Source organism: Ylistrum balloti, unplaced genomic scaffold, assembly GCF_031769215.1.
Source record: "Ylistrum balloti isolate Yb309-2 unplaced genomic scaffold, AGI_CSIRO_Ybal_v1 Utg370402, whole genome shotgun sequence".
NCBI lineage: Eukaryota > Metazoa > Mollusca > Bivalvia > Pectinida > Pectinidae > Ylistrum > Ylistrum balloti.
This window is the reverse complement of record NW_026782275.1, coordinates 342145-365715: the sequence shown is the minus strand read 5'-3', so window position 1 is coordinate 365715 and position 23571 is coordinate 342145. Positions and strand designations below refer to the sequence as shown.

The following is a 23571-nucleotide window of genomic DNA, read 5'->3' as shown; positions in this document are numbered from 1 at the left end:
CAAAAGATGTCTTTCTGAAAGCAGCATCCGAGAGTGATTGAAGAAATCAGTCGAACAGGTCACAGCAGCATCATTAAATATGCACAGAATTGGCCGTGAATCGAACTTGGGCAAGGGATTAAGATAACAAGAATACCAATCAAGTTTCATCAACATCCAACCAGTCCTTCAAAGGTTTTCAAAAATAATGTTAAAGCAGCATCTGGATTGAAGGATGGAAGGATTGAACCCATTTCAATATCCCCTGCCAACTTTGTTGGGTGGGTGATGATAAGTGTATTCCTATTAATTGTTCTGAGTGAATGTGTATGTATGAATATACCAGTACATTGCAAGTGTATTAGACTGATGAATAATTAATGGTGTGTGAATGTCTGCGAGAGCTTCGAGGTATGCACTACAGGTGACTATGGGTTGTGTTTGTCGACAAGGAATAAATCTGAGATGTGAACATGAGTGTATTAGGCCATTTTTTAGTTGCATGAATGTGTGGAAACAACAAACAGCACTCACAGAATTTTGAATGAACCTGTTAGGTCAAAGGGTGCAGCAAAAACACAACAGAAAACCCAGAGACACAACTAAAAAATATTAACACACCAGAAAACATTGACTCACACAACAATAAATCTAGAGACTCAATAGAAATCCAAGAGACACAACAGAAACTCAGAAACAGAGCAGAAAACACTGACCCCCAAAAAACAGAAAACACTGACCCCCACAACAGAAAACAATGACTCACACAAAAGAAAACCCAGAGACACAACAGAAAACACTTACTCACACAACAAAAGACACCCAACAGAAAACACTGACCCATACAACACAAAATTCCGAGACACAACAGAAAACACTGACTCACACAATAGAAAACGTTGACTCACACAACAGAAAACACTGACTCAAACAACAGAAAACACTGACTCACACAACAGAAAACACTGACTCACACAACAGAAAACATTGATTAACACAACAGAAAACAATGACTCACACAACAGAAAACACTGACTCGCACAACAGAAAAAACTTACTCACACAACAGAAAACATTGACTCGCACAACAGAAAACACTGACTCGCACAACAGAAAACACTGACTCAAACAACAGAAAACACTGATTCACACAACAGAAAACACTGACTCACACAACAGAAAACACTGACTTGTACAACAGAAAACACTGATTAACACAACAGAAAACAATGACTCACACAACAGAAAACACTGATTAACACAACAGAAAACAATGACTCACACAACAGAAAACATTGACTCACACAACAGAAAACACCGACTCACACAACAGAAAACATTGACTCATACAACAGAAAACACCGACTCACACAACAGAAAACACTGACTCGCACAACAGAAAGCGCTGACTTGAACAACAGCAAACCCAGAGACATAGGAAACACCATCTATAGGTAAAACAAAAGCAGTAAGTCAAACAACACCAATCAACAAATTGACGACACATTTGTGCAAAATTACAGGATACCAATAATAACTCAAAGATTTGACATGTGTTTGGCAAACTTTCTTCAGGTGTACCTGGGGGTGTGTTTGGACCTGTTGTAACACTTGTAGACGTGGTCAAGGCAACCTCAGTCGAGGTGGCCGTTGTTGCAACATTGTGCACAGTAGTGGCCACATGTGTTTGATCGATTGTGGTCGTTGGTGAATACGTGGTTGTAATTATCAGAGGTTGGGTTGTGTAGACTGTTTGGATTATGAAAACAAATCAATTAAAGGATAAAATGAACAACAAACTTGTCACGTTACCATCATTACTGACAACACAACATCAATGAACCCAAAAGTATTTAATAATCATATTTAATGAAACAATCCTATCAGATTTAGGGAGCACTCTTTGAATCTCCCATGCTCTCATTATAAATGGAATCAATCTGAGTCTTACTTATTCAAACTCCTTTTTATCAGTCTCAATATCTTCAATAACGTTACTATCCTAGAAATGCTTGTGAAGTGTGTGACCAACTGAAGGAGTAAAGACAGAGTTCATAACTTACTTTGTTGAAAGGGTATTCAAAGCTTTCTATACACAGTAAATTTAAAAGGTTATTTGACTAAATTTATGAATAAGTTTGATTTGTCAATACCAAAGAGTTCTAACAGGATATGTGACTTGTCAACACAAGAGATCTAACAGGATATGTGACTTGTCAACACAAGAGATCTAACAGGATATGTGACTTGTCAACACAGGAGTTCTAACAGGATATGTGACTTGTCAATACAAGAGTTCTAACAGGATATGTGACTTGTCAACACAAGAGTTCTAACAGGATATGTGACTTGTCAACACAGGAGTTCTAACAGGATATGTGACTTGTCAATACAAGAGTTCTAACAGGATATGTGACTTGTCAACACAAGAGTTCTAACAGGATATGCGACTTGTCAACACAAGAGTTCTAACAGGATATGCGACTTGTCAACACAAGAGATCTAACAGGATATGTGACTTGTCAACACAAGAGTTCTAACAGGATATGCGACTTGTCAACACAAGAGTTCTAACAGGATATGCGACTTGTCAACACAAGAGTTCTAACAGGATATGTGACTTGTCAACACAAGAGATCTAACAGGATATGTGACTTGTCAACACAGGAGTTCTAACAGGATATGTGACTTGTCAACACAAGAGTTCTAACAGGATATGCGACTTGTCAACACAAGATATCTAACAGGATATGTGATGTTTATTTACATTGTCTGTATAACATGATAGGTGACTTGTCAACACACAAATTCCAACAGAATACGCGATTTGTCAATACAAAAGTTCTAACAGGATATGCGACTTGTCAACACAAGAGTTCTAACAGGATATGCGACATGTCAACACAAGAGTTCTAACAGGATATGTGACTTGTCAACACAAGAGTTCTAACAGGATATGTGACTTGTCAACACAAGAGTTCTAACAGGATATGTGACTTGTCAACACAAGAGTTCTAACAGGATATGTGACTTGTCAATACAGTTCTAACAGGATATGTGACTTGTCAACACAAGAGTTCTAACAGGATATGTGACTTGTCAACACAGGAGTTCTAACAGGATATGTGACTTGTCAACACAAGAGTTCTAACAGGATATGTGACTTGTCAACACAAGAGTTCTAACAGGATATGTGACTTGTCAACACAAGAGTTCTAACAGGATATGTGACTTGTCAACACAAGAGATCTAACAGGATATGTGACTTGTCAACACAAGAGATCTAACAGGATATGTGACTTGTCAACACAAGAGATCTAACAGGATATGTGACTTGTCAACACAAGAGATCTAACAGGATATGTGACTTGTCAACACAAGATATCTAACAGGATATGTGACTTGTCAACACAAGAGATCTAACAGGATATGTGACTTGTCAACACAAGAGTTCTAACAGGATATGTGACTTGTCAACACAAGAGATCTAACAGGATATGTGACTTGTCAACACAAGAGATCTAACAGGATATGTGACTTGTCAACACAAGAGATCTAACAGGATATGTGACTTGTCAACACAAGAGATCTAACAGGATATGTGACTTGTCAACACAAGAGATCTAACAGGATATGTGACTTGTCAACACAAGAGTTCTAACAGGATATGCGACTTGTCAACACAAGAGTTCTAACAGGATATGTGACTTCTCAATACAAGAGATCTAACAGGATATGTGACTTGTCAACACAAGAGATCTAACAGGATATGTGACTTCTCAATACAAGAGTTCTAACAGGATATGTGACTTGTCAATACAAGAGTTCTAACAGGATATGTGACTTGTCAATACAGTTCTAACAGGATATGCGACTTGTCAACACAAGAGTTCTAACAGGATATGTGACTTGTCAACACAAGAGTTCTAACAGGATATGTGACTTGTCAACACAAGATATCTAACAGGATATGTGACTTGTCAACACAAGAGTTCTAACAGGATATGTGACTTGTCAACACAAGATATCTAACAGGATATGTGATGTTTATTTACATTGTCTGTATAACATGATAGGTGACTTGTCAACACACAAATTCCAACAGAATACGCGATTTGTCAATACAAAAGTTCTAACAGGATATGCGACTTGTCAACACAAGAGTTCTAACAGGATATGCGACTTGTCAACACAAGAGTTCTAACAGGATATGCGACTTGTCAACACAAGAGTTCTAACAGGATATGTGACTTGTCAACACAAGAGTTCTAACAGGATATGTGACTTGTCAACACAAGAGTTCTAACAGGATATGTGACTTGTCAACACAAGTTCTAACAGGATATGTGACTTGTCAATACAGTTCTAACAGGATATGTGACTTGTCAACACAAGAGTTCTAACAGGATATGTGACTTGTCAACACAGGAGTTCTAACAGGATATGTGACTTGTCAACACAAGAGTTCTAACAGGATATGTGACTTGTCAACACAAGAGTTCTAACAGGATATGTGACTTGTCAACACAAGAGTTCTAACAGGATATGTGACTTGTCAACACAAGAGATCTAACAGGATATGTGACTTGTCAACACAAGAGATCTAACAGGATATGTGACTTGTCAACACAAGAGATCTAACAGGATATGTGACTTGTCAACACAAGAGATCTAACAGGATATGTGACTTGTCAACACAAGATATCTAACAGGATATGTGACTTGTCAACAAAAGAGTTCTAACAGGATATGTGACTTGTCAACACAAGAGATCTAACAGGATATGTGACTTGTCAACACAAGAGTTCTAACAGGATATGTGACTTGTCAACACAAGAGATCTAACAGGATATGTGACTTGTCAACACAAGAGATCTAACAGGATATGTGACTTGTCAACACAAGAGATCTAACAGGATATGTGACTTGTCAACACAAGAGATCTAACAGGATATGTGACTTGTCAACACAAGAGATCTAACAGGATATGTGACTTGTCAACACAAGAGTTCTAACAGGATATGTGACTTGTCAACACAAGAGATCTAACAGGATACACGACTTGTCAACACAAGAGATCTAACAGGATATGTGACTTCTCAATACAAGAGATCTAACAGGATATGTGACTTGTCAACACAAGAGATCTAACAGGATATGTGACTTCTCAATACAAGAGATCTAACAGGATATGTGACTTGTCAATACAAGAGATCTAACAGGATATGTGACTTGTCAATACAGTTCTAACAGGATATGTGACTTGTCAACACAAGAGATCTAACAGGATATGTGACTTGTCAACACAAGAGTTCTAACAGGATATGTGACTTGTCAACACAAGAGATCTAACAGGATATGTGACTTGTCAACACAAGAGTTCTAACAGGATATGTGACTTGTCAACACAAGAGATCTAACAGGATATGTGACTTGTCAACACAAGAGTTCTAACAGGATATGTGACTTGTCAACACAAGAGATCTAACAGGATATGTGACTTGTCAACACAAGAGATCTAACAGGATATGTGACTTGTCAACACAAGAGATCTAACAGGATATGTGACTTGTCAATACAAGAGATCTAACAGGATACACGACTTGTCAACACAAGAGTTCTAACAGGATATGTGACTTGTCAACACAAGAGATCTAACAGGATATGTGACTTGTCAACACAAGAGTTCTAACAGGATACACGACTTGTCAACACAAGAGTTCTAACAGGATATGTGACTTGTCAACACAAGAGATCTAACAGGATATGTGACTTGTCAATACAAGAGATCTAACAGGATATGTGACTTGTCAACACAAGAGATCTAACAGGATATGTGACTTGTCAACACAAGAGATCTAACAGGATATGTGACTTGTCAACACAAGAGATCTAACAGGATATGTGACTTGTCAATACAAGAGATCTAACAGGATATGTGACTTGTCAACACAAGAGTTCTAACAGGATATGTGACTATACAATGCTCAAGCTTTTATAGGCAAGATATTTGGAAATATTTTTTACTTACTTTTACATAAGACATTTGACAAGGTATTGGATTTGATATACACACATAGCATTTGAAAGGGTATTTAAACTGCCTATATACAGGAAGGTTTGACAGGGCACTTGATTATCTATTTACAGAAGATGTGACAGGGAATTTGACTTACCTGTACACGAGAAGTTTATTTTCTAAATACAGGTGATTTGATAGAGTATTTCACATATCTTTACAGGAATATTTGGTGGGTATTTGACCTACCTATAGAAAGGAGGATTTGACAGGGTACTTTTGGGAATTGGATTTACCTATACACAGTGAGTCAGTAGGGACATCCCAAAACAGTTGAGATGTACAGTTGAGGATGGAGACAGCTGGGTTCTTCATAAAAGTTGTATAACAGCTATATCCACAGCTTGTTCCACTTAGTGCTGAACATCCTGGGTTGAGTTGGCCGTTCGGGATAATGAGTGGGCATTTTGGTGGAACTGAAATAATTAATTGGTGTGAAAAATTACTAAAAACAGTGGTTATAAGAACTGTTAATGTATTTTATATGTGGTGTGTATAAGTGTATGTATTTTACAGGTGGTGGTATAAGTTGATGTATTTTACAGGTGGTGTGTATAAGTGTATGTATTTTACAGGTGGTGGTATAAGTTGATGTATTTTACAGGTGATGTGTAAAGTTGATGTATTTTACAGGTGGTGTGTATAAGTGTATGTATTTTACAGGTGGTGTGTATAAGTGGATGTATTTTACAGGTGGTGTGTATAAGTTGATGTATTTTACATGTGGTGTGTATAAGTTGAAGCATTTACACCAGCAGTGTACAAGTTGATAACTTAGTGACTTGGCATCTTCTTGTAGTAAAAGAAAATCAAATATTTTGACCTCTGGTATGTAAATCCCACACAAACAAAAAGAACAGAGCTTAAGAATGTTGAACTTACTAGTGGTGCAGGTCATCTGTGTGTTTTGGTCTAGGTACATCTCGTCTGGACAGCCACACCTCTTACCAGTTGGCTTAGCGAAACAGAAATGGGAGCACATGCCCATGTTACTACCACACTGTGTGTTCTCTGTAACGCAACGGTACTTAGAATCAATAATACAATATTTCTAATCTGAAGTTTTTTGATTTTTCAAAAAGTACACTTATTATTTGTGACGGAGACGGACAATTATTTAGCATTTCCGCAACTGCTGTGTTACGTTTATGATACCTGAAAAAACAGCTTTTGATATAATATAAGCTGATACAAACAAAGCATAAAAATCCCTTAGTAACAACTAACCGCGACAAAGTATCCGAAACTGAAGTAGTTATACCAAAAAACATGACAAACAAGACAGGATTTGCATATGTTAGATAACAAGGAGTCATTATTCATGCAATTTCATGTTAGAATCTACCAATGACTTGTCAATATACTGATTGGAAAAACCAATGGAAAAAAGTAGAAACAGTCGAACGCTGACTCACGCCATTAACAATGATGTCAAAATAGGTAGTACACATGTAAAATATCTACAAAATGTCATATCAAGCACTCCATATCAGCTTATAAGGTCAGCTCTTGATAACAAAGTGTATATAAAAACACAAAAAATGTCATATATTATGTTGGAGCTTGATCTATATTGTTTAATGAACATGGATGTTGACCAGTATTAGTTTTGGTCATGTATAAATACCTGGTTGTGTGTTTGTTGTTGGTATGACATCAGTAGAGTCACAGGCTCCAAACTCTGGCTGATCATTCATAAAATCTTCCAATTGCTGGTTTTGTAAATTAACTTTAATAATTCGACTGAAAAATACATATTTTCCATTTATCAATGCATCAATAATATATTTACAAATTATCAGACAAGATAAATCAATAAGGTTACACAAAAACTTCTGGTAAACATTCAAAGGAGTCATTCTTCGGTTACTTGTTCACGGTGGAAACTTACTGCCTGTTGTATCCAACGTAGTAGAGGTAGCCATCAGAAAGAGCCAAGTCCACTATGTCTGCAGTCATATCACTCCTGAGTACACCGCGAGTGGAGGATACTCCATCCAGGTTGATATACTCGATCTTGTCCTGGTCTCTGTAAGCATCCGCCCAGTATAACATCTCATCTGTATCAGAAATTTTTATACATAACATATACAGAAGAATTTAGGCAAAATATGAACCATACAAATCCCACTTATCGGCAATGATACACAATTAGACAGCCTATTGTGAATTCTTTATATTTGTAAGTCAAATAATGGTATTTTGGAACAAACCATTGCAAATCTGTTTTTTGTTAATTAAACAATGGTATTTTGGAACAAACCATTGCAAATCCATTTTTTGTTAATCAAAGAATGGTATTTTGGAACAAACCATTGCGAATCCTTTTTTTGTTAATCAAAGAATGTTATTTTGGAACAAACCATTGTAAATCCTTTATATTTGTTAGTCAAACATTGGAATTTTGGAACAAACCATTACGAATCCGTTTTTTGTTAATCAAACAATGGTACTTTGGAACAAACCATTGTGAATCAGTTTTTTGTTAGTCAAACAGTGGTATTTTGGTACAAACAACAGTGAATCCTTTAGATTTATTAGTCAAACAGTGGAACTTTGGAACAAACCATTGCGAATCAGTTTTTTGTTAGTCAAACCGTGGTATTTTGGAGAACAAATAAAAATAATGTTGTTTTGATGAAAAATAGTAAATTTAAAACTTGAACTGTTTAAAAGACTTCAAAGGTCCTAGAAAATCGAAATATAACTGTAATGACATACTTGCATAGTCGATGGCCATGCCAAGAGGTGTCCCGCCATCATTAAATGTGACAATGTCTTTTATGTTTGTTCCATCACTATCTGCCCGACCTATGTAGACCTTTAATCCATGGTTGTTGAAATACAAGTAGCTGAAAAGGACATTTTACTGATAACCTCCATTTAATCATTCTTAAGTACTGAATATGAAGTAAGCATATGATTGGTTGAGATAAATTTATTCAAAATACATCAATTTATTTATAAAGTTTAGTTGGTGTATTTCCTATAAAACTGTGTGCGTTCTTAATGAAGCCACAGTTAACAGAATCAATTCATTTCTGATAAGCTGATATTGTATAAAAGGCAGAGACATCAATAACAGGTTTCAACAGATACAGAACAGTCAAATAAGGAACAAAATTATTACAGAACCAAACAAACAAAAAGTTGAAATACAGAATGCACAAAGATTTTAAATCAATAAATTTTGTAAATTTAATGTAAAGAACATGTTTCAGTTCTGAACTAAAGCCACTATATATATGAGAGGTTTAACTTTGAATTCCTGGTCCTTTCTTGCTCATTGCTAATTAGACAACAAGTCAGATACTGGCTTCAACAGACAAACAAATTGGTTTCTGTTAGAAAATGAGGACCTTCAATATGTAGGGACAGTAAAGCAGGCTACAGGTCGTGTTCATAAAGAATGACTACATCTGACTTTGGTAGGAGATGCTGATTAATGCGGGACGTTATAGGTTTTAGGAATGAAACAGCAATTTCCAAGTGGTATCCAAACATCTATGGTATACATTAGAATAGCAAATGAACGTTTCACACCAGAACAGACATATTGTTTTATGTAATAGCAGAAGATACACTCACCCTTTTCCTGGATGTATTGCAAGACCCCCTACATAGTGTAGGCCCTTTATCAGCGTCTTTTTCACCGTCTGATCTTTTGTCGGAATCATCACAGCAATGTAGCCCATATCTAATTCACTCGTATGTGCAACAGTGTAATACAGTTGGTTGGTGGTGAAGTCAATGGCGAAACGATCAGGATATGTATCACCTTTAACACAAAATCATCATGTACATTAAATCTACAATCAGGATACGTATCACCTTTAACACACAATCATCATGTACATTAAATCTACAATCAGGAGACGTATCTCCTTTAACACACAATCATCTTGTATGTTAAATCTACAATCAGGAGACACATCTCCTTTAACACACAATCATCATGTACATTAAATCTACAATCAGGAGACGTATCTCCTTTAACACAAAATTATCATGTATGTTAAATCTACGGCCAGGTACATATTTTTAGTTTGACAATACAGTGCATAGACAAATGCCCATAACTGTCAAGGGACCCTTCTATTCCCGACATAAATGATATCCATTTTATGACACTTCGGCGAATTTAGTTACTTACCTATAATATTAATCAGTTGTGAAACAACAGAAAATATGTATCTTTAGCTATAACTGTAAGAACCAGGTGAAGTATGTGACAATTAAGAAGACAGTATACGCCCAACTAACAACATGTTTCGTCTCATACGAAAGTCTTCCAGGACCTCTCAATAGAGAACAGTATGTCAAAAAGCAACAAGTTTCAAGAATCTCCAGACAGAGAAAAGTATATCATGACAAATGCAGCATCATGGTATCATAGAGACTGACTTACCCCCAACACTTATCAGTCTCTCACTATGTGTACCATCCAGTTTACCCCGTCTGATAGATCTACTGCCTACTTCACTCCAGTAGAGCAGATCATCATGAAAACCGTACCGAGCCATGGCTGGGGTCATAACATTATTGAGAGGCAAGGTGATTATTTTTTGGCCATCTGAAGAAACTTGGACAATACGATCATGCGACAGATCCGTCACCAAATGGAAGTCATTTAACAATGGATCTGAAAAAGATGACATATCAAACTAGTTAATCTTATCAGTATTCAGTTACATATTGACTAATATACTGACTATGTGATTTGTAAGGTCTATTGTTATTTACAGTTGGAAACAATGCCAGCTACAAATATCATATTGTCATTTAGTCTATTCTTATTTACAGGTAAACTTACAAAGATAACTAGTACATTTAATTAGTCTATTTTATTTACAGGTAAACAGTAATAAACATTAAGTATTTTTTTCTATTCTCATTTACTGTAAACTTTGAACAATACATTTTACATTTATTCAGACTGTTAGTATTTACTAATAAGTAGTGTAGTATTTTTATGTAAGTCCCTTCATATTTTTAGTTTGACAGTACAACCAAAAATACAGAAGGCCATGAATGTCAAACGATCCCTAATGCAAATTATAGAAATTTGTAGATTACTTATAGCGTACAATGCAATTTGTCCATCTCTTACATAATGTAGATTTGATTGTAATATGAGGCTGAAATTATTTGATAGATTGATAAGAAAGACCTTGCAATGTTCCTATTTTTCATTTCAAACACAAAGACATAGCATAATGTAATCTTACTGCCTGGTGGATAAGGTGACGTTCTAATTTTCAACAGTAAATTTTCCATGTCTTAACATTATTGTAGTGCTTCCAATAGAAGGAGAAAGTTCAAAGTTCTGCAAGATGTAGATTGATGAAAACTATGTGTCATCATTATCATGGCATCAGTGGGAATGTTTGATTTCACTTTGTAGTGTTTACAATAACTTTTGAAGCTTCACAGTTCTGACTTTCATTTTGAGAATCTGACATCACTTGTAATGCTGAAAATGACATTTTCATGAATCTTCATTAAAATTTTTCTATTTAACCCAAATAAAAAAATACGACCAAAGACCATTGTGGTTTGACTAGGCTTTGAACCCAAGCTCTCCGAATGCTACAAAAATGCCTAACATATTATTTGCTCAACACAAGTCGTTCTATTGTTATATGAACTTATCAATAAACAAAACAAGGAAGACTGTTATTAATGGTTAGACAATGAATGGAACCCTAGTGAACCACAGACCGATCCAGTTACCCGTAATATAAACAACATACCTGCACTACAGCCTCTATTATCTGCCTTCAGAGTTCGACCAAAGTCACACTGGCAGACAGCTGTTGCCTCTCGCCGGAAACATAAGTCATCACAGCCTCCATTACTTCTCTTACAAGGATCTGTGAAAGTATTAATCAATGAATTATAACATGTTAGTGTCTTGCAAGATTCGTTTTTAAACAATGTCGTGATTACGTGTCATTTAATTGTGAGTTCGGAGAACGAAAAATTCATAATTGTAAGTGCCACGAAGGGAAATTTCCCAAAAAATGATCCACTGACAGATTTTTATAAACTTATTTTATCTCGCATTCGATATTCTTTCATGAATATCACTATCAAAGCACAACTGTGAAAAATAAATGCCATTACTTAACACATAGATGATGAACTCTGATTTGTTTTGTTAATATCTGTTGTCTTATAAGCGTGAATAACTATTTATACCACCAAAATGCATTTCATAAATCTCTGGTTTAATTCGGTGTCAAGGACAATTTATTTCTTTGAGAAATCGATTCTGAAGAGTTTGTGTTTGGTAAATCCAACCCTCCATTCGAGATCTTCAGTGTGTTTGAATTCTATGACTGGGTCACCTATAACTTTATCGTTGCTATCTAAACAAAAATATGAGACACCTAATGAATTTGAATTTGAATTAGACTGGTATATTTATCAAGGTATTGTACCAAATGCTGTTCATAAAGATGTCAAAAAGTTGTTCTGGTCTATGAACATGTCACTACTGAACTGTGTCTGTCAAACATCCTATGGTATTCTCACCTGTCACAGCCAAATTCGCGATAGATGAAGACTGTATGCTTCAAATTTTACAATGGTGGCTTAGAATTCATGATAGTAAACTGACATGAACGTGTTAGATTACTGAAATCAGCAAAGTAAGTATTCATGAAAGAAATTAAATTCACATTTATATTAAACATGAAATTAACACGGAAAATAGAGTCGCACTATGGTTAGGATTAAAATTTAAGTTTATACAAATACACATTCAGAACTGTGTACTGTCACTGTAGATCATATTTTTTGATAAATATGGTAATATGTTGTATGCTATATAGTGCAGTTTAATTTGGTATGTATGTTATCGTTAATTATACGGTGTGGGTACATTCAAGTTTTATATCAATTTGTGTTTCGGAATTTATAAGCCTTTTTAACAATGTGGTAACCATGATGTTGACCAAAGGATGCAACAGGCTATTGTACACTTCCCCTATGGCTTCTGATGCAACCACAAAAGTTCAGAAGATACTATTGTGATTCATATTAAAAGGTATGATTGATCAAATTATCGAGAATGTTATTTTTATTTCAATCTTAAAATCATACCAAGATTGCAAATGACAGTTCTAGACAATCTGTTTCAGTCACAAACATGTGATGGACAGATATTCATAAAAACTGTCTCGTACTGGTGTACTGGTATGCTTCCCCCTTTTTTTTTTCCCTTTGCCAATTTTTAACATCCACATATAAGCCTCACTGGTATATAAGCCTCACATCAGACCACCAAGGGAAAATGCTGTGGCTTATAACCTGGAAATATGTTAAGATATTTTGCATTAGTGTGTCTAAACAGAAAGCTATCACAGGCAGGTATTGAACAGCGATCTAGTAATTGAACATCTGACACTGTATTCTGTATACCTACCTAGATATGATTTCTGGGCTTCCGAAGCAAAGAGAGTCATGGATAGAATAGTTCCCATAGTTGTGACAGTAGTATAGATAATGGCGTCCAAGGAATACAAAGACATCTTTAGTGTAGCAGGTCCTGAGTTCCATATCGCATAGTTCTACAGATTGACATGAAAAAGTTATGTGTGATTATTGCTGGTGATCAACAACATTATAACATAGTGATAGATATAAAAGTAATCAATTTCAATAAATATCAGCATGTTGTTTTAATATAATAAGAAACACTGAATCAGAATGTTGTGACATGAATTATCTGCTATGAAAATGTAACTAAATGAACATAACAAACAGTTATAGTGTACCAAACACTGATTCACGCGTAAGTAAAAGATTTACCTACACATATCTGATTGTACTCTATGATAATTTCTATTCTAGATAATAGTCATTGCATTGATTAAAGATATGCATTTGTTCTGTATAAAATGAATTTAAGTTTACCTTGTAGTAAGTGTCTGTGTGGCACTGCCTACAGATATTTGACAGTTCTGTATAAAGTAAGTTTACCTTGTAAATAAGTGTCTGTGTGGCACTGCCTACAGTATAAAGTAAGTTTACCTTGTAAATAAGTGTCTGTGTGGCACTGCCTACAGTATAAAGTAAGTTTACCTTGTAAATAAGTGTCTATGTGGCACTGCCTACAGATATTTGTTAGTTCTGTATAAAGTAAGTTTACCTTGTAAATAAGTGTCTGTGTGGCACTGCCTACAGTATAAAGTAAGTTTACCTTGTAAATAAGTGTCTGTGTGACACTGCCTACAGTATAAAGTAAGTTTACCTTGTAAATAAGTGTCTGTGTGACACTGCCTACAGATATTTGTTAGTTCTGTATAAAGTAAGTTTACTTTGTAAATAAGTGTCTGTGTGGCACTGCCTACAGATATTTGTTAGTTCTGTATAAAGTAAGTTTACTTTGTAAATAAGTGTCTGTGTGGCACTGCCTACAGTATGAAGTAAGTTTACCTTGTAAATAAGTGTCTGTGTGGCACTGCCTACAGATATTTGTTAGTTCTGTATAAAGTAAGTTTACTTAGTAAATAAGTGTCTGTGTGGCACTGCCTACAGTATAAAGTAAGTTTGCCTTGTAAATAAGTGTCTGTGTGGCACTGCCTACAGTATAAAGTAAGTTTACCTTGTAAATAAGTGTCTGTGTGGCACTGCCTACAGTATAAAGTAAGTTTACCTTGTAAATAAGTGTCTGTGTGGCACTGTCTACAGATAATTGTTAGTTCTGTATAAAGTAAGTTTACCTTGTAAATAAGTGTCGGTGTGGCACTGCCTACAGATATTTGTTAGTTCTGTATAAGGTAAGTTTGCCTTGTAAATAAGTGTCGGTGTGGCACTGCCTACAGATATTTGTTAGTTCTGTATAAAGTAAGTTTACCTTGTAAATAAGTGTCTGTGTGGCACTGTCTACAGTATAAAGTAAGTTTACCTTGTAAATAAGTGTCTGTGTGGCACTGCCTACAGTATAAAGTATGTTTACCTTGTAAATAAGTGTCTGTGTGGCACTGCCTACAGATATTTGTTAGTTTTGTATAAAGTATGTTTACCTTGTAAATAAGTGTCTGTGTGGCACTGTCTACAGTATAAAGTAAGTTTACCTTGTAAATAAGTGTCTGTGTGGCACTGTCTACAGTATAAAGTAAGTTTACCTTGTAAATAAGTGTCTGTGTGGCACTGCCTACAGTATAAAGTAAGTTTACCTTGTAAATAAGTGTCTGTGTGGCACTGCCTACAGATATCCGATGATTGGTGATGGTCCCATTGACATTAACAGTAAAGAAACGTCCAGAATCAAGGAAGCAAACGCTGAAAATTAACCAGAACAATATTAACCCCAAAATACTTTTCTGAATGTTCCCAATAGGATTGTTTTTGCTATCAGAATATCATTTGTTCATTGATCCATATCCCGACAGCCACTACATGATCACTAATCTAATCTGATAAGCCAGGGGAAGGTTGTTTAGACAATCATTTAAAAATGACAAGACCTAGGTAATCAATATGACAGGGATTGGAAGTTTCTTGCTTGACGTTCAGAACTGAACAAGACAAATGAAAACATGACTGATCATAACTATTTCAAAGTAAGGAACTAAGGGGTAAGAGGCAATCGCAACAAGCTCAGGATTCTAAAATTGTTACTTATTATTCTTCATCTATCGGTTTTGCTCATAACATATGTACTTCTTCACGATCCTGAGCTTGTTGCGATTGCCTCTTAACCCTTAGTTCCTTACTTCACTGCATTCGCCCTGCATACCTGGAGGTATCCAAGCAAGGGACCACGGACCTACTCTAACTTTACTAGAAATACAGTGTTGGCTCTACACCCTTTCTGATGTTTCAAAGTAATGTGTTGATAGGACTTCAAAAACAATTCTCGTATTTACCTGTCTTCGAGATATTCAAAGCTGAGTCCAGTTGGTAGGGTAAGGGAACCACTGTTTACAAGCCTCACAGGTGCTTGTCCTGTGAACGTGCCAAGGAAAACACCTAATCCGTTGCTTGTTTTTGCAATCCAAAATATGTTACTGGAAAATAATTCAAAATAATCATACTTTAGAATTCTAGATAAAATTATAGGTCAAATATTAATAAGAAGACTACTCAGCAAGAGAGTACAAAGAGCAGGTCAAATGTCAAAATACTATGACCAAATGCAGGTCAAAGGTCAGTTAGATAGTACCAACAGTATGTCAAAGGTCAAAACATAACATGTATACATGTCAATAAGTATATGTCAATAACAGGTCAAAGGTCAAAGCAATATAACCTATAGCAGGTCAGAGGGCAATAAACTATAACCAATAGTTTTTTTAATAGCTTAATCAACTATTATAATACATTTATGGATCACAATCAACCTCTGATTAAGTCATGATGACTCACCTATAATCAATAGTACCACTTTGAGTCTCATCTTATGACTACATAGGACAAGATAAAACAGGTGTTACAGTTTTTTCATTAACTTCCAAAGAAATTTGACTGTTGATGAATTGTAATCTTTCTCGGATTACAACGTAGTTTTCGTTTAGACATACATAGGTGTATGCATACATAAATGTAAGTTGTCCAAATGAGAAAACAAACATTAAGAGTACTTACTCCCTATGTGGATCGATGGTTATCTCAGATACCTGGGCCACAGAGTCGCCCTGGTAGATGATGGAGGACAGCTTTGTCACAACATCCCAGGCTTTGATTAAATTCAGTCTACTATGACAGGTAAACATCTTTTCACCTATCCAATCATATGCAATGTCTGTAAGAAAAGTAATGTTGAATTCAAACAATATCTACCAAACTATGAGGGTACTGTAGTAGAAACACAAATAGTGCTGCTATGAACAGTAAAATGAAGTGATATGACTTACACAGACCAGAATTATATACAAGTAAAAAAAAATTGTGTTCTAACTCCAGCAAAACTGTACTCTAATACTTTTGGTGTTTTCAGGGCATGCTATCCATTTGATAAGAACAGAGCTTTTCAGGCACCGAAGGCTCCTGAATGAAGCTCTACATTGCTAACATATGTAAAGCCACGTCCAGGGTCAGAAGTCCTCTTACTTGGTCAATCCGAAAAATATTAAAATGGAAGTGAAAAACATGACGCATAGGTGCTCTGCATTTTACTGGTAGCTAATGTTAATAAAAAATACTACAACAGCATTTTCACTTTCCTGAATTTGTTTCACTTACTTCCAATTTATACGAAACATAAAGATGATGTACACAAAAGAAATTGCCAAATTTCCTTCACTTCTTGAAGTTCTAAGCAGTTAACCAATATTTATTGGTGTATCATTTTCTTGATACTCTCAACCAAGAATGTCATCGTGCCATTTAAGATTTGCTCATTCCAGGCACTGACTGACACTTATCAAAACAAACATTGCGTATGAACATATATGTATCTTATCAATTTTCAAATACTTATTCATAAATCCTTTTAATGGAGTGGTCGGGTGGCACAATGGTAAAGCACTTGCCTTTTTAGACTGCTTTAGACTCATGGATTCTCCCATGAAGTCCTGTTTCCTCTATAGTAAAACTTCCATCCAGTCCAACAAGACTGACTTATAACTATAAGTTAACAGCTTGTTTCACAGAAATAAAGTTGATAGCTGTTGACATTTTATATGGTTAAAAAAGAAGTTGTGCCTCTGATGCATTTAAGGATGACCAGGTTCAAACACCTACCATCAGGTTCTTCCATGTCCGGCACCACCACATAGTGTATTTGGTCACTGAGGTCGAAAAGGAGCAGCTGGGTCTTGTTCATTGATGTTGGCTCCTTGCTCTTAGCCGTATAGTACAGCAGGTTCTTTGCTACATGAGCCTGGACATGAGTTGCATCTTTTGTGGCATTTGTCTCCTCACAACGAATAGGTTTATTGGGGGACGAAGAGGAAAGGGAGGACACCTGGATCATACAGATGTGAGTTGTGTTGATCATAACTACAGCTGTCTCGTACATCGGGTTGGTCTCTGCAGGAGAAAACTTTTATCTTAACAAATTTAAAGACATATGCTTATCTAGCATGTTTACAAGAATTCAATTAATGTTTAAGAAGATTTAAGGAATAAAAGTTCAAAATTTCAACATTACCCCTCAATGTCAGAATAAAACATTCTAAGGAAAATTTGAATGTGATTTCATTTTACTATCACACTGTACAGCATCAACTCATGCTGTTATTTGTTAAAGGTACACAGAAATATGTGAATTATTAGTTACTTATGTACTTACCACTACAGGTCAGTCCGTTCGGGTTTAGTGTGTAACCGTTTCTACACAAGCACTTGGGTTGGGTATCTGTGTTAATGCATATCTGATCACAGCTCTTAGTAGCACATTTATCTGTAAGGTAAAGTTTCCACACATATGTAATCACAGGCTGTATCAACACATTTATCTGTAAGGTAAAGTTTATACACATATTTAATCACAGGCTGTATCAACACATTTATCTGTAAGGTAAAGTTTCCACACATATGTAATCACAGGCTGTATCAACACATTTATCTGTAAGGTAAAGTTTCCACACATATGTAATCACAGGCTGTATCAACACATTTATCTGTAAGGTAAAGTTTCCACACATATGTAATCACAGGCTGTATCAACACATTTATCTGTAAGGTAAAGTTTCCACACATATGTAATCACAGGCTGTATCAACACATTTATCTGTAAGGTAAAGTTTCCACACATATGTAATCACAGGCTGTATCAACACATTTATCTGTAAGGTAAAGTTTATACACATATTTAATCACAGGCTGTATCAACACATTTATCTGTAAGGTAAAGTTTCCACACATATGTAATCACAGGCTGTATCAACACATTTATCTGTAAGGTAAAGTTTCCACACATATGTAATCACAGGCTGTATCAACACATTTATCTGTAAGGTAAAGTTTCCACACATATGTAATCACAGGCTGTATCAACACATTTATCTGTAAGGTAAAGTTTCCACACATATGTAATCACAGGCTGTATCAACACATTTATCTGTAAGGTAAAGTTTCCACACATATGTAATCACAGGCTGTATCAACACATTTATCTGTAAGGTAAAGTTTATACACATATGTAATCACAGGCTGTATCAACACATTTATCTGTAAGGTAAAGTTTCCACACATATGTAATCACAGGCTGTATCAACACATTTATCTGTAAGGTAAAGTTTCCACACATATTTAATCACAGGCTGTATCAACACATTTATCTGTAAGGTAAAGTTTCCACACATATGTAATCACAGGCTGTATCAACACATTTATCTGTAAGGTAAAGTTTATACACATATGTAATCACAGGCTGTATCAACACATTTATCTGTAAGGTAAAGTTTCCACACATATGTAATCACAGGCTGTATCAACACATTTATCTCTAAGGTAAAGTTTCCACACATATGTAATCACAGGCTGTATCAACACATTTATCTGTAAGGTAAAGTTTCCACACATATGTAATCACAGGCTGTATCAACACATTTATCTGTAAGGTAAAGTTTCCACACATATGTAATCACAGGCTGTATCAACACATTTATCTGTAAGGTAAAGTTTCCACACATATGTAATCACAGGCTGTATCAACACATTTATTTGTAAGGTAAAGTTTATACACATATTTAATCACAGGCTGTATCAACACATTTATCTGTAAGGTAAAGTTTCCACACATATGTAATCACAGGCTGTATCAACACATTTATCTGTAAGGTAAAGTTTCCACACATATGTAATCACAGGCTGTATCAACACATTTATTTGTAAGGTAAAGTTTATACACATATTTAATCACAGGCTGTATCAACACATTTATCTGTAAGGTAAAGTTTCCACACATATGTAATCACAGGCTGTATCAACACATTTAACTTTAATGTTAATTTTCCATGCTTATTTTATTACAGGCTGTATTAACACATTTAACTGTGCTTATTTTATCACAGGCTGTATTAACACATTTATCTGTAAGGTAAATAATATCTAGCTTCAGTAACACAAGACTTGGTCACAGCACCTGACCATTTTATTACATGACATGACTTACAACTGCATTGTTTATGTACCACTTTCACTATTAATAAATTGTTTGCAATTTTCAGAACTGTTGACTATCCTTCAATATGAGTCAATACTCTCTAATATCTACAGAGGCGATATTTTACTCAATATATACTGAGGGGATATTTTACCAAATATCTACTGAGGGGATATTTTACTCAATATCTACTGAGGGGATAATTTACTCAATATCTACTGAGGGAATAATTTACTCAATATCTACTGAGGGGATAATTTACTCAATATCTATTGAGGGAATAATTTACTCAATATCTACTGAGGGGATATTTTACTCAATATCTACTGAGGGGATAATTTACTCAATATCTATTGAGGGAATAATTTACTCAATATCTACTGAGGGGATATTTTACTCAATATCTACTGAGGGGATAATTTACTCAATATCTACTGAGGGGATATTTTACTCAATATCTACTGAGGGGATAATTTACTCAATATCTACTGAGGGGATATTTTACTCAATATCTATTGAGGGGATAATTTACAATATCTAATAATCTATCTACTGAGGGGATAATTTACTCAATATCTACTGAGGGGATATTTTACTCAATATCTACTGAGGGGATATTTTACTCATTCTCTACTGAGGGAAATTTTACTCGATTTTCATTCTCTATTTCAGTGACTAATTTACTGGAGTGAATGTTTGACTCCTATCTGAAATATTACAAAATTTCTCCCCATGTTGTAGATATTTATTGAAAGGATATCTTACTCATTCTACAATAAGAAACGATTTACTTACACACCACATTTTTTTTTTTTTTTTTACATTTTCTCATTAAAGCATCGAAGATGTACTTTTCATGGATATTATGACTCATAAGAATTTTTTCCTAGAATTAATATTATTCCATTAATTTTATTCAAGTCTAAAAAAGGTGATTACAGGAGCCATGGAGCCCCTGTCTGCCTTCAGTTTTCTATCCAGTCTCCAGAAGTAGGTATGATTAACTTACTTTCTAACGGAGTCTTCTGAACATCCGGATTGAAGAACCCTACAGCGTAAGGGTTACTAGGATAGAAACTATGGTAGGCATAACGATCTCCTGAGGTCTTGTACATACACTGCATCTCAAAGTCATCAAAATTAATCAGGCAGATATTGCTCTGAAACAAAAGAAATTTAGTCAAACATCATATGTAAGTGTGATCCAAATTGGTTATTTGGCGGTAAAGGATGGCAAAATATATTGAATAAATATTTTGTAGTTTGCAGACTGAGGCAAATCCTGTCCTTACTCCTAACACACAGGAATTCCTCATGTTACACGAAAGCCAAACACTCTTACTTTCCACAGTACAAACAGTGACTGTGTTATATAAATACATATACTTATTAAATGATTGGTTTAATGTCATTTATGAATGTTCCACATTTATTTTATTTCTTTGTTATGTGGACTAAGTTTATAGATGGAACTATATAATGTTTGTGGTTACGTTATTTAAGAGCGGATGCTGACCGTTTGGAAGGAGGTGATAGGTCTTGGGATGCATTAATTTGGTGCTATTTTTGGCACGCTATATAAGTAAAGGGCATTGACCACCACTGGTCAGAGACCTTTCGGACATCATGGAGGAACAAGGTCAGTAGCATCTTTTCTTTAAATGATTTGCTGTCAAAGTTTATTGACATTTAAATTCCTTTTCCCACCTCCTCCCCTGCGGTCCTCCCATCATCTTATTTAATTGTTGTACTTAATTTGTCTGTTGGTTACATAATAACTACCTAGTAGTTGTTGCATACTTTCTGACATTGTTATGGCCTACTTTTTATTTTCCCATGGTGGTTAAATGAATAAATCTTATTTGCTTATCTTATGACTTTGTCATGAACTGAAGTTTCTTTTCTTACATGCATTTAAGCCAGTAATTATTACATGTTGTATATCTCTTTAGATATGTCTTCAATAGTGGGGTTACTTTCCCTCATTAAAGGCTAGTTGCTTGCCTGTTTTTTCCATTTCATGGTTTCACTTAACCATTGTATTTTGATGTACTTTTGTCGAGAGGAGTTTTCTGACTCCCATCATGGGCTTATTTAATGATTTTCACAACACTGTTAACAAGAAAATTTGGTATATGATGTACATTCATTGAGAGTTTACATATGTACATTTATATATATGTCATTAATAAAAAGGCCAACTTCAATTCATATTGAGTCTTTGTGGTTTATTTACAAGTCTAACTAGCTTGCCGTGGTAGCTGTTCATAGTGGAATCATTTATAAATACATATATATAACACTAATTAGGTTGAATCCCATTACTTGCACCTATGAAAATATCCAATTTATATTCTTCAGATATAAGTTTTTAATGAAGAGAAAAGATGAACACATAGTATAAAACTACATATTCCACAAATGATGAATTCTTCTGTTTTATCAGATGTGTCCACTATACAAATCAAATTTTAGAAGTCCCATCTTAAACTTTTGGATTGATTTAATGACAACAACAAAACAAAAACAAAAACAAAAAAACAAAAATAGAAATAGTCATAAACCTACAAGTTTGATTAAGCAGCACCCCCAAATGAAATCACAGCAGTGATGGCAAATCTTCCAAATAGCCTGCATGAATATGCATGTCCCTATTCCAAATGATATCAGTCTATAAGTCACTAAGCCCTGTGGTGTAAGCCAGGATATTTCTAAACCCTGAACATGTAAGACTGCATCTCTCTAAGATGAATGCTGTAGGTCTCTCTAAGCCCTGTGATGTTTCTGCATCTCTCTAAGCCCTGTGATGTTTCTGCATCTCTCTTAGCCCTGTAAAGTAAGCTTACATCTCTCGTAGCCCTGTGATGTAAGCTTACATCTCTCTTAGCCCTGTGATATAAGTCTAAATCTTTTAAGGCCTTTGAAAAGGGTCTACATCTCTCTAAGCCCTGTGATATAAGTCTAAATCTCTCTAAGCCCTGTGATATAAGTCTGCATCTCTCTAAGCCCTGTGAAAAGGGTCTACATCTCTCTAAGCCCTGTGATATAAGTCTAAATCTCTCTAAGCCCTGTGAAAAGGGTCTACATCTCTTTATGGGATGTGATGTAAGCCTTCATCTTTTAAGCCCTGTGAGGAGTGTCTATATCTCTCTAAGCCCTGTGATGTAAGCCTGCATCTCTTTAAACCTGTGATGTAAGCCTACATTTCACTAAGCCCTATGATGTATATCTACATCTCTTTAAGCCCTGTGACATAAGCCTGCATCTTTTAAGCCCTGTGAGGAGTGTCTATATCTCTCTAAGCCCTGTGATGTAAGACTGCAATTCTCTAAAATCCTATTATGTAAGCCTACATTTCTCTTAGCCCTGTGCTGTATGTCTCTTTTTAAGCCCTGTGATTCTATATCTCTCTAAGCCCTGTGATGTAAGCCTGTTCTCTACCTATTGATCA

At 35.3% G+C, this 23571-nt stretch overlaps 1 protein-coding gene across 1 annotated transcript in view; it reads right to left on the bottom strand.

Moving 5' to 3' along the window:
* Nucleotides 1–23571, bottom strand: part of LOC132554425 (uncharacterized) — a 61397-nt gene that overhangs the window by 12279 nt on the left and 25547 nt on the right. Inside the window, exons 5-19 of the mRNA XM_060218745.1 lie at nt 21130–21280; nt 18303–18413; nt 17753–18040; nt 16655–16811; nt 15937–16077; nt 15244–15349; nt 13488–13632; nt 11812–11931; nt 10467–10700; nt 9647–9836; nt 8780–8910; nt 7950–8118; nt 7686–7801; nt 6941–7069; nt 6295–6474 (exon numbers count right to left, since the gene is read on the bottom strand). Coding sequence (XP_060074728.1) covers nt 6295–6474; nt 6941–7069; nt 7686–7801; nt 7950–8118; nt 8780–8910; nt 9647–9836; nt 10467–10700; nt 11812–11931; nt 13488–13632; nt 15244–15349; nt 15937–16077; nt 16655–16811; nt 17753–18040; nt 18303–18413; nt 21130–21280 — 2368 coding nt within the window. The remainder of the gene's footprint in view (nt 1–6294; nt 6475–6940; nt 7070–7685; nt 7802–7949; nt 8119–8779; nt 8911–9646; nt 9837–10466; nt 10701–11811; nt 11932–13487; nt 13633–15243; nt 15350–15936; nt 16078–16654; nt 16812–17752; nt 18041–18302; nt 18414–21129; nt 21281–23571) is intronic.